The 20,926-nt window shown below is 39.2% G+C and overlaps 1 protein-coding gene across 6 annotated transcripts in view; it reads right to left on the bottom strand.

Annotated features, from left to right (window-relative positions):
* Positions 1–680: 680 nt before the first annotated feature.
* Positions 681–20,926, bottom strand: part of net1 (neuroepithelial cell transforming 1) — a 141,099-nt gene continuing 120,853 nt past the window's right edge. For 5 of the 6 annotated variants that reach the window (XM_070897169.1, XM_070897170.1, XM_070897167.1 and 2 more), the window contains 9 exons: positions 8,340–8,447; positions 6,774–6,944; positions 6,096–6,158; positions 5,532–5,628; positions 5,064–5,140; positions 4,154–4,411; positions 3,040–3,210; positions 2,626–2,812; positions 681–2,157 (listed from right to left, as the gene is read on the bottom strand). In XM_070897169.1, the coding sequence (XP_070753270.1) occupies positions 1,727–2,157; positions 2,626–2,812; positions 3,040–3,210; positions 4,154–4,411; positions 5,064–5,140; positions 5,532–5,628; positions 6,096–6,158; positions 6,774–6,944; positions 8,340–8,447 (1,563 nt within the window). In that variant the 3' untranslated portion in view covers positions 681–1,726. Of the gene's footprint in view, positions 2,158–2,625; positions 2,813–3,039; positions 3,211–4,153; positions 4,412–5,063; positions 5,141–5,531; positions 5,629–6,095; positions 6,159–6,773; positions 6,945–8,339; positions 8,448–19,833; positions 20,055–20,926 lie in introns of those variants that run through there. The other variant, XM_070897171.1, reaches the window with a different exon arrangement.

Genomic DNA, 20,926 nt, shown 5'->3' with positions numbered 1-20,926 from the left:
GCCCTAACCCGTTAATTAAAACTCCCATAATGGCTATTCACCATCAGATAAATGTGGTGGGAGCAAATTCAATAATAACTTTCAAATAAAAAAGGAAAATTTTGCAGGGCTATTGGTTCTGATGACCTGAAACATTATCTCGGTTTCCCTCTCCACAGATGATGCTTGACCTGCTTGGTATTTACAGCAGTTTCAGTTTTTATTTCATATTTTCAGAATCCACAGTATTTTGCTTTTGTATTAAGGTCAAGGAGAGATTTAATAGGTGATCAAAATTATGAGGTGTTTCGGTGGTAATTAAGGGTAAACTGTTTCGCTGGCAAGAAGGTTGGTAATCAGAGGACACAGATTTAAGATAACTGGCAAAAGAACCAGAGTGGAGAATGTGTGTTTTTAAACACAGCAAGTTCAAATAGCTGGGCTGAATGGCCTCTTTCTGTGCTGTATGATTCTATTCTGATTGCAAAGAACCTGTGTTAAAAAGAGGAACGAGAGGTTCAAGTAAGTTAGTTTGTTAAAAAATTATTTACCCATTTTCATTAATTGTGAATAAAATGAGCATAAGCTCTAGAAACAGGATATTACCCTATTTAATTTGAATCAGTCCACATGAAATGGAAGTAAACACCACCTATTAGCAGGAATGATTATAAACTGCAAGAAACACACTGGCCAAACAATTACAGATTACAATTTTCCAGTTTTATTGTACATTTTTGAATCCAATAATCTATACATCAGAGAAACGCCCAACTGTAATATTTCTTTCACTTACCACCTTGCCATGTGTATTTTATACACAATTACTGTTACATACCAGACTCCTCTTCAGCACTCACTTTCACAACACATACTTGTTCCATTTTATGCTGCAATATTCTTTCCATATTGCAATGCTAGCGATTGTTTAAACCTTCCGGCCGCTTGTGAACCATCTTAAACAGTCGCATCATGGTGGATTACTAATTACTTCTCAGCAACCAGCTTTCTTTTCTTGAAGTCCATTATATACTCCTTCTCTATCCTTCTGCAACTTTCCATTATCCATCAAAACTACTTTCCTTTGCAATTCTCACAGTAGTCAGAAGCACAAAACACTTTTTACATGCTTGCATTAACAAAAACCTTGTATAAGATGATACAGCAGGTGAATGATCTACAACACAATCATGGGAATGGCTCAAAGACTGAATTGCATGATACCTAAAAATTAACTTGACAAAATTTTTGCCGATCTTAAAAAAAAATGCATATAATAAATCAAAAGTACTTTGTCTGAATTGCTAAGTATTTTTTCCTCTAAATATTACGTTGGATCTCTTTCTCTGGTTAATTAAAAAACAAAAATCATATAGACTACACAAAAATATTAAACTTGAAAATGCTTGCAGGAAATATGGATGACATAAGGGAATGTACAATACAACAATATTGGTAAGACAGTAGATGCCCTTTACAAAACTGCAACAAACAAAGTTTTTAAACTCAAATCTGTTGCAGCGAATAATCCAGTAATTTAAAAACATGAGAGTTTTTAAATGGATGTAGTCACTTTGGAGAAGAACCAGAGTAGTTCAGCAAAGCTGACTGCATTTAGTAGCTGCCATAAAACATATATATATTTAACACAAAACAAGATCAGCGATGTAATCCTGTTTTACACCACAGTACGAACACTGTACAGATATAAATAGAGTCCTTTTCCTGAGCCAAAAACAGGGAGCGCTCAAACTAATGTTTCTGTTCTCTTTGTCATTTGTTCTTGCTGCTCGACTGTTTCTGTGCTTTGTTTCGACAAGGAATCGCACGGCTCGACTGTTTCTTCGCTCTCTATGCTGTTTCTCAGGCGGCTTGGTTCAGATTCGCTTGTGTCCATGTTGGAGCCAGTTTCTGACCCGCTGTCTGCCATTTCCGAGAGGGTGGGCGACTGCCCCTCCTGCACGAGGTCCGCTGGATGGGGAGAGCCCTGCTCGGCTTCTTCATTCAACTCGAAGAGCTCTTTGTGTTCGGTCGGAGAAGGCGTCGTTTGGTAGAGAGACATGGCATTTCGTAGGCAGTTCATCCACTGCTGCTTGTTGTAAATGTCGTTGGCCTGCAGCGTGTGCGACGACTGCCCTTGTGTTGTATGTCGGAAACGAACTCTGAAGATGTTTTTGGCTGTGGATGATGAACATAAATGAGAATAGTTTCAGCGACAAAGAAAAAAAAGAGAAAAGGCTAGTTTTCTCATTTAGTAATCGAGTGTATAATCTAAGAATCTGTGAACAAAGCACAGGTATCCATGCCCACCTATTTAAGGAGCGCATTCTAGACATTACAACTGTAAAACTAAAATCTTCAGTGCATGCAATTTACTGAATTATACACTAACAGCAGAAACACGAGATTATTCATGTCTTAAAAATTTTATTAAGCTTCTAAAATGTCACCAATTGAAAGTTAAAATATTTTAATAGGCTAGTATTAACTTTACACTCTGGTAAAAGAGTAGAGCAAGTAAAGTAATGCAAGTTATTTTTTTCACCTTTTAAGCATTAAATAAAGCAGAGTAAGATAGCTCACAGCTACAATCAGCAATTCACGCAGCCATTTCGCTCACTGGTCCACTTGCCAGTCTTGGCTTACCTTTGTCAGAATTGCCAAAGGCTCCTCTGAAGGAACCTCCCATTTTGGTATCCCCATCCTGAAGATCCTCCAGCAGAAGTTCTTCAACTGGGATGGGCTGACGATATACTTGGTAACACTGGCGGTCATTACGGGACACTGGACGAGTCATTACCACGATTTCTTGGAACAGAAAGACATATAGTTTCTGGAAAGGAGAAAAAGCAAAAACATTAACCTTGAGTTTTTTTTAAATAAAAAAAACCCCGCATAGGATATTTAATAAATAATCACACACCAGTATAAACAAAATGTAATAAATGTGGGTAATATGTTTTTCTATATTCAGCTGTTTAACTTGAAGTATATACAAATAGCAGGACTCAAATACACCGAAATACATGTCTAATGGTAAGAGGTAACTGCTAAACTTACTGTTCCCCGGTTGTTTCGCAGCTCCCCATGGCAAAGCAGGGCCTTGCTGCTTTCAATTCGAGCATCCTTCTGTCTCTCATCCAGATAGTCCAGCTTGTCAATGTAATACTGACAGTCAGACTCTCCTTTTTTCACATTGATGTCGGATAGGACTCCTTGAATGATGGCGATCTAGAAAGCAACATCTGAAGATCAGCAATTGCATGAAACTGTACACTCATGATTATAAATGTCTGGATTGCAGTCTTTAACAATGGATTTAATAAGCATCTTATGTACAAAATTGTGGACAATTAAACTATCTGAACTGGAAAAAAAAACATTCAACTCTAATTTAATTTAGAGCACATTAGACTATTGTCGATCACTAACAGTTTGATATCATGAACCTACAACCACACGGAGTGGAGGAAGAGACATCCTCGGGTACAGATACATATGGATCTTTAACAGGTAGAAATACTCGCAGAAATAAGCCATTAAAAAAGACAAACAGAATTCTGGATTTTATATCTGGGGCATTGAATGCAAAAGCAATAAGTGATGGTGTACTGTGTGCAGTTCTGGGCACCCTATAAGAATTATATTGTAGCAATGGAAAGTAGACAACAAAAAGATTCACCACCTGAAATAAGAGGTTAAAGTTGAAAACTCAAAAAAGGGAACATTTCTCAACAGATTAAAGTGGGTCTAATATGAGGTTTTCAACATTTTGAAAAGTAAATAAATGGTGAAATATTGTTCCCGCTTGTCGAAAACTGGCAACCCGGCGGCATAAACTGGGTAATTACTGGAAGAATGAGGGGGAGAAGTTAGAAGAAATTCACCACAGAGGGTTAAGTAGACCCCTCAAGTGGCTATTGAAACAAGAGGCTAATGTGTTCTTTAAAAGCAAATTGGTTATGTTTTTGATCATGTTTTCTGCATTTTTTTTTAATGTTCCTGTTTCAGAGATGATAGATCGAGTGAAGAGTTAGTAGTGATATAGGCTAAATGGTCTCCTTCAGTGCTGTAATCTCTACAATTCAATCTACAAAGTGTTATGATGTCTGCGTTTAAAGAAATATTAAACCTCACGTTGTACTGGATGTAGCTATATAAGTCAGACACTTACTGCATCTTCCAGGCTCTTCTGATCAGAGTGCCCGTTAGGCGTATGCCGCAAGATCTCCTTTAACAGCAGGGGATATTTGACCAAGCGGCTGCGAGGAATGTCCAGGAAACTCCAAAGGTCCAGTTTCCTGCTGAAGGGCGACTCTAAACAGCGCTGAAGGAAATCCTGCACTCTCCTGTCCTGCTTCTTTTGATCCAAGAGTGCTTTTGCTGCCAGCTGGTTACTGCAGTATTCTTTGTATTCATCAAGCCGTGGCAACTGGAGACAGAGAAAAGACACTTTATCATCAAGAGTAGTTCGGAAATGGATTCTGAAATAGATTTGTATTAAATGTGGGAAAAAAAGGATTCTATTTAAAATTATTTTAGAAGCTAATATTTTAACTAACTCATTGGCTATAACATTCTGGATAGATTGGAACTAGATAAATCAATATGCAGCAAATGTAGCCCAAGCGATTTACACAATCCGCCAACCCATAACATTAGTCCATAAAACTAGCTTTCTGGTATGCAGTTTGAAGTCAAGACTTGTCCACTTAACTAAAGCTAAATAAGTTTGTTTTCAATGTACCCACATTTAGATATCTAGGCACATTGCTTGGGGTAACTTGAACCCATTGCCATGCTTTTTGGTAAATGGTTCGGAGAAAAATGAAAAAGCTTTCAGCAATGACCGTTTGCTTCAGGACTATCTCTATCATCAAGCATAGTCAGCTTTTGTTGGCTTAGAGTAAATTGATTGGAAGATGGCACAAAGGCCCTCAGACAGCCACATCACAGTAACAGAACTAGAACATATCATTTAGGAATTTGATGATGGTGAGTGACTATTAAATCAAGTTATAAGCCTTTGTTTATCCAGAAAAACTGAGTCTTACTCCGCATGGAATGATTTTAAAACAACTTACCCAGCTCACAAGAATGTGACCAATTTGTTCAACTGTTCCATCTTGTTTTGTAGCTTTTGCAAGCTTGGTCAGCAGATCTGGAAGAAAACAAATGCATTAATTCAGTTGTCAGAAGCACTAGCCATAATTAACTGAAGATTAATATTAAAAACTCAAGAAAAACAAAGAACTAAAATATGGAATTTCTAACACTCATGCAACTAACTTCAGAACATTTGGATTGGAAGTTAATTCATCACAAAAAGCCTCCTGGGAATAATTGAGGCAGTAAAATAGCAATAATAATTGGTTCTGTTATATTCTAACTATGGTAAATCCCTTTATTTATCATGGTACAGTGTTGATGATCAAGAGTTAATTTGACTTGCATTATTTTTCACATGGAAATGACAAGTGACACGATTAATAAGTGTACCAACTCTTTCACATTGATAGATATTTTATTTTTTCATATCAAGAGATATTCACCTTCATGCAGAGGGATGTAAGAATCAAGAGCTCCAAATATTTGTGTCAATTCTTCTTCTGTCATGATGGACAACTTCAGCATAGGGTCATGATAAGCCTGTGCACAAGATACACAAGAGCATTGAATATTTACACAATTGTCTCTCAAATAAGTTTTAAACAAAAGCAGGTTTGAATCTAAATGTTCATACTAATAATGACCCCCTCCCACTTTAATGAACGAACAAAATAAAAAATCAGCATTTTTAGCACCCAAAAATTTGCACTGATGCATCTGATTTTAGATATTGCTATAATATAACTATAACATTTATTGCTCAATTCCTTTGTGGGTGTTTTTATAAAATCCTATTATATCACCCTCTTGAGCCAGTAAACCTTACACCAAAAAGTTTGGATTTATACATTTATATAGAACAAAACCTCACCAAAAGATAACTACTACCATTATTCATTTTAAAACAAAGTCTTTAATTAAGTGAAGGCTATTCCAAAATAACTAAGATCTAATTTAAGTTTATTTGCATGGAAACTAGTATATCATGCCTTCATTATAACACTGACCTTTCTCGCTAATTTTAGGTCTTCAATTAAATCCTGCTCCCCTCGATACAGCTCAAATATAGCCTGGAAAACACAAAAAACACAAATTATGACGACATGTACTTGGCACGAAACATCTGTGCTAAGAATGGCATGTTTTCATGATCATCTGATTTAAAATAGACTCATTTTACAGCCCAAGATTTTTCCCTGAAAGTTTTAAATTTAGCTGTACCCATTATTGTTGAAAGCTAAAGTATATGATGTTCATCACACAACAAAAGCAGCTAGTCAAATTTAACAAGTACACTATATACTTGCGTACAGGATTAATATATGGAGACAATTCAGAGTTTGGTGTTACATTTACAAAGATATAAATGAAAGTTAACTGCCCTGAGAAAGGCAAACAGATTTGTGGATTTTGGATCAATTGACAGCACAGGTAGGCCAAATTAAACAAGAGACTTAACCTAAATATAGTCTTCACAATTCTCTAAATAATTCCATCATGGAAAAGATACCCACAAAATTGAGATAAATACAGTAAAGTTCCAACTTTCATCTATTTTTCCTTCATAGGACAACATTTTCCTTCAAATTAGCTTTGATGTCTACTGGATACTTTTTATTTCCATACAAGGGCAAAATATTGTAAGTGCTCGAGAACTACTTTGTTCCATGGCATGTACTTTATACCTCTTGTCGTTTAATTTCCTTTGACGAAAAGTTCTTCTTTGTGCTCATATCAAGAGTCTCGGACCACAATTTGCTGTTGCGCCTTTTAGGTGGGGTTGGTGCTGAGGCTTTGCTGCACAGCTTTTGTGAGCAACTTGGAGATTTGTTTTCACTGCGGAATGTGATGGATCTCTGCAGATGGAAACATTGAGCTCGTTAGTATAGCAAAAAACACACAAGAATAAAGCATTTATTAGATTTGAAAGTTGGTCATAGACTACAACCGGTCTTTGACCTGAACCCCCCAAAAAAAAAATCAGAAATCCCCCTTTGTGGGATGATTTACTTTGAAATTGTGCATCATGGCTGGGGACTTCAACAACACCACCAAGAGACAGAAGGTTCTGCCAAGCTGGTGCCAATACGCACACTTGGGTGGACTAGTTCATTATTTTCTTTATTATTCCTCATCAAAACTGAATATGTTAGCATTCAAGAAGAATCCCCTCCCCCCAACTCGACAGTGAAATAATCAAGATACTGCTCAAAATCAAGCATGCAATACAAACGTCTATGTAAACTGCCAATATTCCTCAACCATATTGCACTAGCGCACTGAATCCATGTGACCTTTTTGGTATAAAATTGCATACGATCGGAGGTCAGCTTTGAGCTTTAGCCAATTAAATCTAGCTTTCAATTCTATTCATGGTTAAAAAAAACTGCCCACTGGACTTGGGATCTAGTGACACATGACGTTGAATCTCAGGTGGAATTCTGACCACCCTCGAGGTCGATATCGGTGTACAAAAGGCGTACAAATGTTTGTTTTCATACTAAGGTAAACTAACTGAAAGCTATTGACTCAAATTTGCGTCACATACACACCCGCTGTAAAATGGATCAATCAGCAGGAATTGCTTTCAAACCCAACTGTAGCACTAAACCATTGTTGACCTTGAACTTGCCCGTGTCATGTTCATACTGGTAGAACTTTTCCTCATCAGCACGCACCTTATCCTTTCACTTAACACAAATGAGGGAGGAAGACAGGCAGGACACACCAATTTTGGTTTAAACCTTGGCTGTTGCAATAGCAGTGTTGGTTAATATGTTGAAGATTCAAGGTTTGACGCCCAGTGTGTGGAATTATTGGGTTTCAGCTGGGGAAGCTATAATTACCCTCTTCACCCCCCCCATACACACACACACACACACACAAAAAAAAAATCAGTTAAGGACCCTCATGATCCAGTCACCCATTAGAATGTATAGGGATGGCTATCTGACGAGGACAAGACCAAGATTGGCTATGATGCCCTTGCTGTTTAGCAGTTTGCTGACAATTTCCCCAAAAAAGGATTGCAAACGAAAGCTGCTTGGGCAACAAGAGAGCGCACCCATCGAGTGTGGCTAAGACTTGCAGAAAAAGGCGGGGGGGGGGGGGGGGGGGGGGGGGCGGGCGGGCGGGATATTTAGTGCCTTAGCGGCTCCAAACATTTCAAAGTGCATCACAAATCAATAAATTATTCTCAAATGTAAGGACTGTTATGCAGAAAAATTGAAGAGGCAGAAAAGAAACATTACCTGCAATGTTTGGCCAAAACGTCTGACGGCTCCATTTTTTGAGGGAGATATTAAGTTTGCTAGAGATGTTACACGTGACAAGGGTCGAACCCGCTTGTTGCTTGGCTCCTGTAAAGAGAACCAAAGTATTGCTCATGAATATACATTACTTTCTGCGGAGACCCAAGGAATCCTGGCTGCCATCAACTCAGCCAACTAAAACATCTGTTCACACACCACCAAATATACAAACACTTTCAAAAGCAGACTAAAGCAATGTCTGGTTACTGATTTAGCGCAACTTGGCCAAGTTCTACTCTTGTCAGGAACAGTGACTGTCTTCAAGTGAGGGGCAAAATAAAAACTTGCTTCATCAAGCGGATGAGAATTTCCTAACCTTGCAGACAGTCCCAGGTCACATAGCACAGACTAGGTGTAAAAGGTTCTGTGCCAATAACATGCCTTACACCACACCACTCAGCAACTGGGATTCTGCAATTGATCTGGAATGGCTTGATGCAGGTTTTAAGTGTTGGAAAGGAGTGCACCCTTACTACCAAACAAAAACTAGCATTTAACACCGTTATAAATGATTAACCAGTCCAAATAGTTCAAGGTGGAATTCATTCACTGAAACGGATTTCAACTTTAATCTACAGGTTTTATGAAAAAAAATTACAAAACCTAGAAAGAAGTATCAAGGCCACTAATAACCAGTACTTGTTAAGCGCTTCAATAATGAAAAGTTTCCTGTGAGGATCACCAGTTTGGATGAACAAATCGATAAAATTAAAAGTTGTACAAAATAGTTCAACCCATTGTGCAGTAGTCTCACTTTTGTATCAGTGTCATAACGGGCAGGTTACATTGTACGCCAAGCAGGCAGCTGCTTCTCACTTTTATCTATACTCATACAAATCCTGGAGTCTTTTTTGTGGACAACCAAATGCTGTGGATCATTGGTCTTAAAAATATGTGTCTCATTTAACAATGGACTACACAGAGTAACATCTGTTTGTACAGAAGAATGACCGTTGTGCCCAACCTGGATTTTAGTTGCAATGCCAATAATGGCATGCATGGCCCACAGCCCTTAAGAACAGTATGGGCCCTCTCTTCCTGCTGTCTCTTGGTCCTCATTATTTGATCTTCAAAAAGGAAATTTATATCATACATATTTTCATTATAATTGAGTAATGGAATTGCATTTATTTTATTAGAAATAAAGTAGTCCACTTTATGTCCTTTCATACTTGTTTACTTATTTGATTCCTTTTCACATAGCTAAATATTGGCAAGGACTGTGGTGCAGACCACCTCTCGAGTTGCTTTTATACGGGTTCAGTTGCACGTTGGTGCCACCGGTTCTTCAGCGTGGGTATCGAGCAGCCAGAAGTAACCTCAAAAATACATCTTCCAAGCCCACTGGCCCTGGTAAACCCAACAGGCTTAATACGAAACTGCCACCAGTTGCCCGAGACCTTCGTGTTGGGAGTTGGCAGCAATGGATACCACCACCAAACCGATAGAAAAACACCATCGGATTGAAAATGCAGGGGTAAACCAGGAATTAGTGATTGGGTAATATCAAGTGCAAGAAAAGTCCATAAAGAAGGGAGCAACATCAAATTATGGCTTTACGCAGAGTTAAAACTGCGTTTGTATTGTTCTTTTAATTCAGCTTCTGGAGTCCGGCACCTATCAGCTAGCTACTGTGCTTCATGATGTTAAATCAGTGGCCGATTCATAGACCCAGTTTCACCTGTCTTTGAGCATCTCTCACCAGGCTACAGAAAACAGACTTAACAGCATTAAATGTCAGGAGCCAGTTCCTGGATTCCAGGCTCCTGGAATATAAAATTAGCTGAAGAATTACTGAAAGCACAAAAGGTGTTTAACCAGAAGCAAGCTTCTTGGAGGTAGCATTACTTTCATGCAATGATTCAACTAATTTGCATGCCACTTAATTGTGAGTTGGCATGAATTGGGTAACCTCTTAAGCTAAATATTTAAACAACAATTACAGGCGGGACAAGAAATCATGCCTGAAGTGATCAGTAACTCCTTGCATCTAGCTCATGTTCCAACAGGAATGCTGAAGTGCAGCAACAAAACAGAGCGTTACCAGGTGTGAACCAGCAAGTTACAAAAATAAACTCGGCCATCTCCAGTGCTTGGCTTCTACAATCACAGCTTTTCAGTTATCTATAGGCATTTTTACATTTCAATTGGAGTCCGAGGACAGTTGAAATAAATTCAAACCCACAACTTCTGCCCTATTTATCTTTAGTCCTGCCAACCCTCCCCCCACCCCACTCTAAAGCAAGACTAGTTGGGAGGCCAAAAATCCATGATGGGATGGCTTCAGAAGGAACCCACTCTGCAAATTTAGTTGCAATGGCAGTTGAAGAAAATCCAGGTTTCGAATGGCATTAGGACTAAGGGGGGGTGCCTGCATCATGGCTGCCCAGAGAACTGCATGCCTGTTATTGATGGCACTCCCTCAATGTAAAAGTGGCGCAAAATAAGGAACTATGTAACAGAAGATTGATTATGTAAAATGATTCTGAGCAAATGCTGGTTACAGATGGCAACAGAATAGCTGAAGAAGAACAGCTGATTGGAGTCAAATTAGACTACACTATCAATCTTTCATTCCTTCACTTCCTGTTATCATTGGCCCTAACTGGCACAAAGACGCTCGAGATGACAGCTCATTCGCAATAATGCTCCCCCTACCCAGCTGCTGGACTGCATTATCCTTATTTGAAATTGGAGCGCAACATCAAATGCCAAAAATGCAGCAACTGCCACACTGGATACATTAAACAGTGAAGCCATCCAGCATTTTATATAACCGAGTATATAGTTCAGCACTGAACCCAAGGCGCTGCCATTGTAGCTATCCTGTGATGGAAGGCGAAGTCCCTGTTGTTGGCACCACTAATTGCCATAATGTAGGCCCAGATTCATCCTGAATTATCGTAATGCAAATCTTCTTTTGGATGCAGATGGACTTGTGTATTTCCATCATTTTCTACTTTATGTGTTTTTTAGTTTAAACAGTAACAATACCCATGTAAGTAAGCATTTGCTGTTTACCTATCATAACACAAAATTAAAAAAAAAAGAGTTGACTGCAATGAGAAAAAAACGTTCTATTTGCCCAATAGACATGTGTCGACCATACCTCCCAGGCACACCTGTACAAACTAGTCTGTGATCTAACATACTTGCAGCCAGAATACATTCAAACAACCTTTCTTCAAGCAATGTTCATTTAAAACAATTATTCCCTTGGAGTAGAGAAATTAGACTGAAAGGAAGCGATTCTGGTCTTTCTACCTCTTTTTTTTAAAAAAGCAGATAGCAATGGAAAACTTACTGCTGACTTTGTGCCTAAATAAAATGCTCCCACCTGCTTACTCACTTTCTTCCCCCTCCCCCCAGTTGGCCTGAATCCCTCTGAGACAAGATCTGTGGATAGGCTGCCAGATTTCCCACCCATTGGTGAACTGTCCATCAACACTGGAAACTAGAGGGCAGCTTGCCCATTAATAAGTGACTTAACAGGTCAAAATTTCTGAAATATCCAGTAAAACTTAGTTGCTGCACACTTTAAAACTCTTGTCTGTGCTGCTGGCACAATAATCCCAACTTTAAAAAAAAATGAGTCCTTACACAATGGAAATCTTTTTATACTGCTGTTTGTTTAGTTCAAATTCTGGCAGATTGGTGTCAGTGAGCCAGCTCCTCAGGTTTACAATACTAGAACTGGCACCCTTACCCAGGCAGCAAATTTCCAGACCTAGTTTTATGTGGATATATGATTTTGTTGTGCGTTGAAAGAGTTTGTTTTAATGGTACAATGCTGGGAGTTGGCTCACAGATGTTGATTTCCCAGAACAAGTACCACTGTAAGTCTAGGGACAGATCTGGATCAAATGATAAATAGGCAAATGTAATGGAAATTTAAAATCAAGGAACCATGGAATTCAGAATTTATTCTGCATTTGTGTAGGTCTTCCCCCCCACCCCCACCCCACATTCGATATTCCAGTTCCCTGTTGAATACTCACTAGCCTCATTGATGGTTCTTTAGCGCACTTCCCAATTCCGTGCATACTGCTAAAACTAAAAAAAAACGTTAAAAAAAAAAGACCTCTTCCTCACTGAAGTGGCTTTGGATTATGCTTCACTTCTACATTCACAATGTGGATGGTTCCTTAAAAATGACCACCTTCTTTCAACACACTTCCTTCAAACCTTAAAACAAGTCACTTTAGATTCAACCTGATAACTAATCAAGAACACTACACTGCAAATCAAATACCTCACACAAGTAACATCAACTCTTCGCCATGTTTGCTGCAAGGCAGAACCACAACTAAATTGATCAGCCATTTCTACCTTACAGCTTCTGTAATCTTTCACCATGGCTAGCTAAAGAAAGTGTAAAAAAAGAGCACACTGCAGCTCTCCACAGTAAATTCTCAATGATGTATACACAGTAAGATGCTCTTTTGTATATTCAATATTTAACAGTGATGGATAGCTCAAGGTGGCGAGAATTTTAAGTTGTAGGGCCTTGCACATCACAAGAGAAACTTTTAAAGTTTTTGTTGTGCAAATTCGAAGTGTTAAACAGCTGCAGCCTCTTATTACAGACACTCAGTTGATACCTATCTTCAGATAGATACTATAGATACCACAAGGTCGTCTTACCCTGGGAGTGACACTCGGATTACAGATGAATATTCGGCTGCATGGAGATACTTTGATGCATACTTACAACTTTATTAGACATTACTTGATGTGAAAAAACATTTTTTTGGCTTAGTAGCAAAAAAGTATAAAAAAAACATCAGCAGAGGCTGCACATCAACGGATAAGGATTTGTGGGATTTGCTCCCACAAATCCCAACCCTCACTGAGCCTTATCTTCAGCATTCCTGTTTTTATTCCTTTTTCCTTCCTCAATGTTTTTAAAATGTTCCTGCATTTGGCTCCCTGTCCAGTTCTCTGAATCTGTTCCTCTCAATCTTGCAGCACTGTTTTCAGCCTGTGATCAATAGCCTTTGTGTCCGTTGACAGATAGCTTGCTGTTGCTATTATGGACTCAATTGTGATTGGTATCTGTCTTAAAACATTATTTAACATATATAACCATTAGTATTAAATTTTTACTGAGGTAAGCAAGTTAAAAATAACGCAAAATTGCTGAAAACTGTTTAGTTTAAATGGAGGTCTCGCTCAGCATCACCATAGCAATTCAGCAGCAACACTTAATGGTACTTGTATAAAGCTGGCATGGGGAAATTGTTAAATGGATATGGAAAAATAAAAAAAGCATTGAAATCATGATGTAATTAATTTGAAATGCTAACTCTTCATGTTTAGTGCACAAGCTCTCTCTTTGTAAATGTTAATTCCAACTCTCGAAACCACCCACTGAAATTCAAATTAGCAGCAATTTCCAATTCGAGCTGTTGATTAAAGACAAGAAACAGAAATTGCTACAATGGGGTGACAGATCATCTCAAATGACTTTTCTTAGAGCAGGAAAGGATTCCATATCAAGACAGATCTGCTTCTTTTGTTTCCATGATTAAGTGTGAATTCTTCACCCTCCTGACATTTAGTACAGCTGTCAAAGTCCCAAACCACCCATCCATCTATCCATCCATCCAAGGGGCAGAAATCCTCGACTCTCAATTCCCAATAGAAAAGTTCCTTTCATTTAGGACACTACCATGAAAAGGATGCTGATGTTATGTTGGGAAACCAGTTCCGTACATAACTGAACCAACAGATAAATATCTGCACATATGCAAGTTTGTTCATGTGCATAAAAATTGTAAATAGTGACATTTTGCCAGGGGATAAAACTTTCCCCATTGTTTGGGAAGGTCCACACGGGCCAACAGGAGCAAAACCCCATTCCTGGCATGGAAATGGCACAGGCACTTCAGCCTTAGACTATATGGCTGTGTTTCACAGGTGTTGATACTGCCACCAGTGGAAGACCAGAAGTTCCAAGGCTCAATTCTCATTTTTTGCTGAGAGTATCGAATCATATTAATTGACGACCACAACTAGGCTCAGCACTCAGGGCAGATCATGAAGACGATTTATACATCTGCTGTTAATTGCTATCCAATAATTGCTGCTGGAAAATGTATGTGTTTGTATATTGAATGAGAACAGGTCTACCCTCAACAGTCATGCCTTCAATGTCAAATAGCTTTTTGGCACCCACAAAACCTACATATGTAGATAGAAAGATGTAAGAAAGCTGTATGTGACCGTGAAACTGCAGCTCAGCAAGCATGTGCATTTTCATGCTGGTGTAGTATCAGATCTTGCGTTCGTCACTATGTAGATGCTAATGTACACATCCACTTCATTTCCCAGAAAACTACATCAAAACTAAAATCTCACACCTAAAATGAAACTGTTTTGGTTGGACAGGAAATTGTATAACCTCGAACTGCAAATCTTTCAAAGGATGTTATGGGAATATGGATAATCTTTAGGACAATAAAAAAAGTTCCAACATGTGCATCCTGTAGCAAGAAAAATCCCTTCAAAACATCAATCTTTAGCTTTTGGCAAAGGAATGGACACCTTAATGAATTAGGCCAATTGCTGACCACCACTCATAGGTTATTGCTTCTAAAATCAATGGGAAAACAAGGGCAGGCAGAACTAGAATTGTTCTAAAAGTCCCATCACCATTTCCTAGAGTAGATAATAGGTAATACTTTGGAGATGTTTCATACAAATCTCAGCCATCTAGAAAGAACCTCCACTACCTTACCTAGAAGTCTATTCCACGTGTACAAAGAATGTCATGGGACCGAAATTTGCTTTTCGCAAGTTTGAACCTATGCCCCTTGTACAATTAGTATTGTGTTATCAATTCAAGCATTGTGCGAGACATACTTTTCCATACACTATCGTATATATCTCCGATGAAGTCATCTCTCAGTTCCCTTTACAAAGGATGAAAACCCAATTTTCTCTTTCCTCCCCCCACCGCCGCCCGCCCGTCCCTAGATGCTGGGAGATCATTCTTATTCCAGAGCTTAAATATCTCTTGCATCTTGCCGACCAGACTGAACACCATACTCAACACGTGACCTGACTCAAGCACTTAAGCATGATTGCCTCTGCTTTGTACTCTACTATTTTGGTTATATAGGTCAGCATTCTATTTGCTTTGTTGATTTTGTTTAGAATGCATTCTTGTGATGTGGGCACATTGGCAACGCCGGCATTAACTGCCCATTCCAAGTTGCCCTTGAGATTTGACAGTCAGCCGCCTTCTTGAACAGCTGCGGCTCTTTCTAGTAGCTTGATACAACGGAGTGGCTTACTTAGCAACTTCAGAGGCCAGTTAGGACTCAACTAAGTTGGTGTGGGACCAGAGTCACATGTAGGCAATGAAAAAGACTGTGGGTTTCCTTTGCTAAAGGACATCAGCGAACCAATTGATTTTTACGATAATCCGACTTTTCAGTACAGATTTAATTCCAGGTTTTTATTTTTATTTTTATTTTTAGACTGAATTCAAATTCTCAAAGTGCCATGGTGGGATTTGAACGCTCATACTCTGGATTACTAGTTCAGTATCAATCACTATGTTACAATACCCATATTCATGCTGTTCCAAGATTATTGGGCATGTTTAGCACCTTACCTATTGATTATTCTCCTCCTCATCATCATAGGCAGTCCCTCGAGGTCGAGGAGAACTTGCTTCCACACTATTAGTACTCAGGTGACTGATCAACTCATTTTAAATGGTGGAAGACGCCTGTGCGTGAATTCTGTTAATGTGGGGTGGCCATTGCACACCAGCCACCATGTGGGCTTAACAGAGCAAGGTCTTGGTTCAGTGGCAAGGGAATCCAAGACGACTGGAGACCAAGCTCTGCCGCATGTGCCAATATATACTCAAACTCAAACATACTCCTACTGTCCTGCTTCCTCAGTCAGAGGAGCAGTTTGGAGCACGAGGCTGAAGCAGTGGGCAAATCAAAAGTCGGCCCGACCTCCGCTCCTCGCCCGTCCTGACCTCCGTGTGTTGGTCATTCTGCTGTTGATTATTCTAGGTCTCTTTCGACTGGAGTTATTTTGACATCTTTCATCAAGCACATAGGTCATCCACTTTTTGCCTCGTAGAGTGCTTCACACTTTGTATTAAATTTACATATTTTGCCTAAATTCATGTTATGCCTCCCACCTAGTTTTCTATTGTCCTCAAATTTAACAAGGTTGCACTAAGCTTTCCAATCCAAATTATAGGGATTCCAAAATCAATCCCATGGCACTCCACCTGACAAGTTCCCACTGCTTCCAACCAGTTAGCCAATTTGTTATCCATGAATCCTCAACACTTTACAGGTAAGTAGCAGCTGTGTGTGTAAAAGAAGCCTGGATTTATGTGGGTGTTCTACAGTCCATTTAAAATGTCACACAGGCAGAGAAGGTAATTTGGAGTACATTATAAGCTACATTGTCTCAAAGAATGACGGTGCAATTTTAGTATCATTCTGTTTAAACAAAAAGACAATTTACAGATTACTCCCCATTCTTTAATGGCTCCAATGATTACAGCTTAACGCCCAACAGGGAAGCATTATCTCAGCCCCGTATTATACAAATTATAGTTATCCAGCCCTCTCCCAAACAAAAAGAAATACTGCTCTAAATGATTTCAATACAGATTACACCATTACCATTTTAAGCTTTACTCAAACTGTGGGTAGTTTCTTCACTTTACTTCCAAAGTAACATGAACTCACTTAATCTTACTTTAAACTCCATGATCTTAAGATATTAAATTTAACATATGATTTGTGTTTCTCCCGTTCCCTCATTGTTAACACTTAAAAAAAAAAGTCTACATATTTTGTTTAGACATCTTCTCTTGCGTATCCTGTGCTGAAGGCAACATCTTAATTTGGGATACCTGCAAGGCGCTTACTCGTAACCTCAAGGCCGTGATTACTGAATGGGTCGGTACTGGTGAAAGTTGAGGTCAACTGGAGCATCCCCACTGCTGTGCTGGCTGAAACCAGCTAATTCAGCAAAGACAAGGGATCAAACTTAGGCCTTCTTGGATGGCGTGGCCAGGGAACCCCAATTTTAAGTTTTTGATTTAACCTGACACATGATCAGGATATGTTTTTCCCCAGGCTTATGTTGTAGCAGTGAGCGCCAATTTTACTAATTTGTAGAAGGAATGTCCCTTTAAAAAGGCACTGTAACTATCAGATTTCTTTCACCACCCTTTTCTTCTCCTGCTCCAAAATGTTTTCTAAAACTTTATCTGGTCCATTGTTAGTTTCATCTTTCCCCTTTCATTTTCCAATGTCTTGCCCTTATGTGTTCATCACCCCATCAGCTTACTGACAGTTCCTTGATGAAGAATTCTCACTAGTTCTATAATGACGCTGTCTTATAGTAGATTTGCTTCCCATATCTGTAAACTGATAACAGTTTACAGATCATTAATAAGGTGAATGCAGTTTGCCAATACAACACAGCTAAACAAAATGTTCTGCAGTTAGACCCAGGTTTTCCACTGTGAATCCTCAGAGCTCCAATCTCAGGTCAGTTATCCAGAGGAAAAGTCACGTGGATGCAAGGCAATTTGTCCACAATAAAGGGATGGAATTAAAGTTTAAAAGAAAACTAAATGAGATAACTAGCATTCCCGTACACTGCTTATCACCTTAATACGGAACAAGTTTTGCAGATACCAAGGAACAGGTCAGTTGTACACATCCTAACATTCCTCAGCAAAGGAATGGTGCAGGGCATCAAATGGTGGTGGTGGTGGGGTGGGAAACAAAGGCAGAGAGAATGAAAAAACGAGAGATTGGAAGATGGGTTCACAATATTTCCATGAAATTGCAAGTGTAATGTTTGCAACGGTGTTGTTTTTCCTTGCAGTCTCTTGAAAGCTGAATTTTTGGCTGTTTTTAGTATTCAGTGTTGCATCAAAGAACAATGGCTACTTTCAGCAAATGCATTTTGAATATGAGGAATATTCCAACTCCCCTGGACTGGTTTAAAAACATTTATTTTACTATCAGGTGGTCCTTACAAAGCATAGGACAAAAAAAACTGGAACGGAGCTTTAGTAAAAAAGTTAGAAAAACTAAACTCACGAAAGCGGACCCAAATTTTATCATAATGTAAGACGACCAAACTGGAAAATTAAATAGAAAAACGGAATAAGGGCCACAAAACACTACTTCAAAAAAGTGATTGCCTGTTAGCCCTGAAAGGAAGCAAACGCCCCAATGTAAACACTACAAAAGCTACTTGAACCATCACTAACAAGACCAGCCTGACAAAGAACCAGCAGGTCATTTCCAGCTGATTCTCAACAAAAAAAAAAGCAAGTCACCACCGATTAAAATGATCAAAAAAAGACAGTAAAGGAGGTCAAACGTGGGCAAATTCCACCCCCCCCACCACCGTCACTATAAAATATCTAAATATGCCAAATATTTTTGTTGTTGATAGTTTATTAAAGGCAGTAATTAGAATAGTACTTCAAATCCCAAGCAATTGTCAGTTTAGTTAGACTGCATTGCCATTTTTCACATTTAAGGTTAGATACATAAAACAGCAAAAATGATTCTAGATAAAGTTAACTCTATGTTCTTGCTTGCACCAGCTTAAAGTAGTTATTGAAAGTCAGTTACTAACAGTTTAAAAATGGACTTGGGGAGCGGGGGGGGGGGGGGGTGCAGGATGATAAAGATACAACTAATTTATCACTTAAAAGCTTTGAACAGGTTTCAAAAATGTTGGGGAACTGGTTTTGAAACAATGCATTCTTGTTTTTTTGTGGGGCAGAAACTTGAGCATTTTTCTAATGCAGCAGAAACAAGACGGACATTGGCTGCTCTTAACTAATCTAAATTATATCAAGTGCACAGCACAGTCGTTGACATTCCACTGGTTACAAAGGGTACAACGCATTTCGTGAACCCAATAAAGTTCTGCCACACCTTATCATTGGCCAGATAACATTGTTCGAACTGTACAGCAGTTTAAACCGACAGATTTGACCAACACGCCAGTTCCACCTTTATTTAGACATGGTATCAGACACGCAGAGTATTTTTCAAGGACTGCAAAGAAAAGTATATCTGATCACTCTGCACAACTGTCCTGAGGAACACTGAGCCCCTTCTCTCAGCAGACACGAGTAACAGTATCTGATTACACTGAGTACAAGTTGTAGCCTGAGGTCATAGTCTACTTACTTTGAGTGCCGAAAATAAAAGACAGTTGGGGTGGACCCAAGCAGCTGATGTAACATTACAAGTAACAAAACGCTCAACTTTGTATAAAAATAAAGTTTTAAACCTTGATCATTCTACTACACAACTAATTCCGCTCTACATAATATTTCCATATCTAAACAACATTCAAGTTTCATAATTGCGTTCCTGCAACAGTGTTTAAAGAAGATTCCAAGAATTCTTACCTCCAATTCTTTTGTAGGGAAGACGTGTGACTGAACATTTACCACTGTAATAGTCCTTTTAGTGGGCAAAAGGTTTTGTATCTCATCATAAGCAACCATACTTGGCAAGCTCTTATTTATACCCTTTCAGAAGACTGGTGTTGAGAGTGCACAAAACGCACTCTAGTCTCTGTGCTGATCGCTCCACTCTGCTGCTGCCGGCGAGCTCTCACACAACTTCAGACAGCTGGGAGGAGCTATGCTGAAGTGTAGCTGCCCACACTTGGGTCATCAATCATCTGCTGACTCTGTAGGTGGGCCACACCTTCTCTGCTCCACCTCCAAATGCTGGAGGAATTGGATAATCTCTCAACAAACTAGGAAAGTAAAGCTGCAAACCGAACTCAAACTAATTAGATTAATAACAAGGATTCCAACTTATCCCTCTCTCTTGCCCTATAGAAACACTTCGAAGGCAAATACATTGTGTTCAAAATACTCCATTTTATATAATCAAAACAATGTATATTATCATTTTTTTTTAATTCAAAGAACTGTTTATGCCTGAATAAAGACCTGCCAGGCTGGTCCTCTGCCATTAGGCTGTTCTGGGTGACTCACAGAGGCATCTCAGAGTGGCTCCATTAAGATCAGTGGGCAGAATGGCACCTCCTCTCCCCAAGAGCCAGTCTATAGGCACTGGTCTCTACTAGCACTCCGCTCACGCTGAACGCAGGCTCAACCTTGGCACGCTGTTCAATTGGGAAGCTGAGCTTTCATGAAAACCACCTGCTTTCTCCTCTGGAACAATTCCACTTACACCACTGCTGAAATCCTCATCTACACCTTTATTACCTGGAGGGTCAAATCCTCAAACTTCAGCTGATCCAGCTCCCACATAACCATCATCCAAACCCTGCCAAGCTCCAGTGCCTCAGTGAATAAAGTCCAAGATTTCTAAATTCTTCAACAGCCTCACGTCAATTGCCTCACCACTTTCCTTTCTGCTTTAAAAAGCATAACTGGATACTCTCATCTTTAACTATGCTTTCACCATCACAGACTCTACCAGAGGTCATCTTGCACACGAGGAGCACAATATAAATCCAAGTAG

This window comes from Pristiophorus japonicus, chromosome 13 (assembly GCF_044704955.1).
Source record: "Pristiophorus japonicus isolate sPriJap1 chromosome 13, sPriJap1.hap1, whole genome shotgun sequence".
NCBI classification, from domain to species: domain Eukaryota; kingdom Metazoa; phylum Chordata; class Chondrichthyes; family Pristiophoridae; genus Pristiophorus; species Pristiophorus japonicus.
This window is presented reverse-complemented; position numbering and strand designations above follow the sequence as displayed.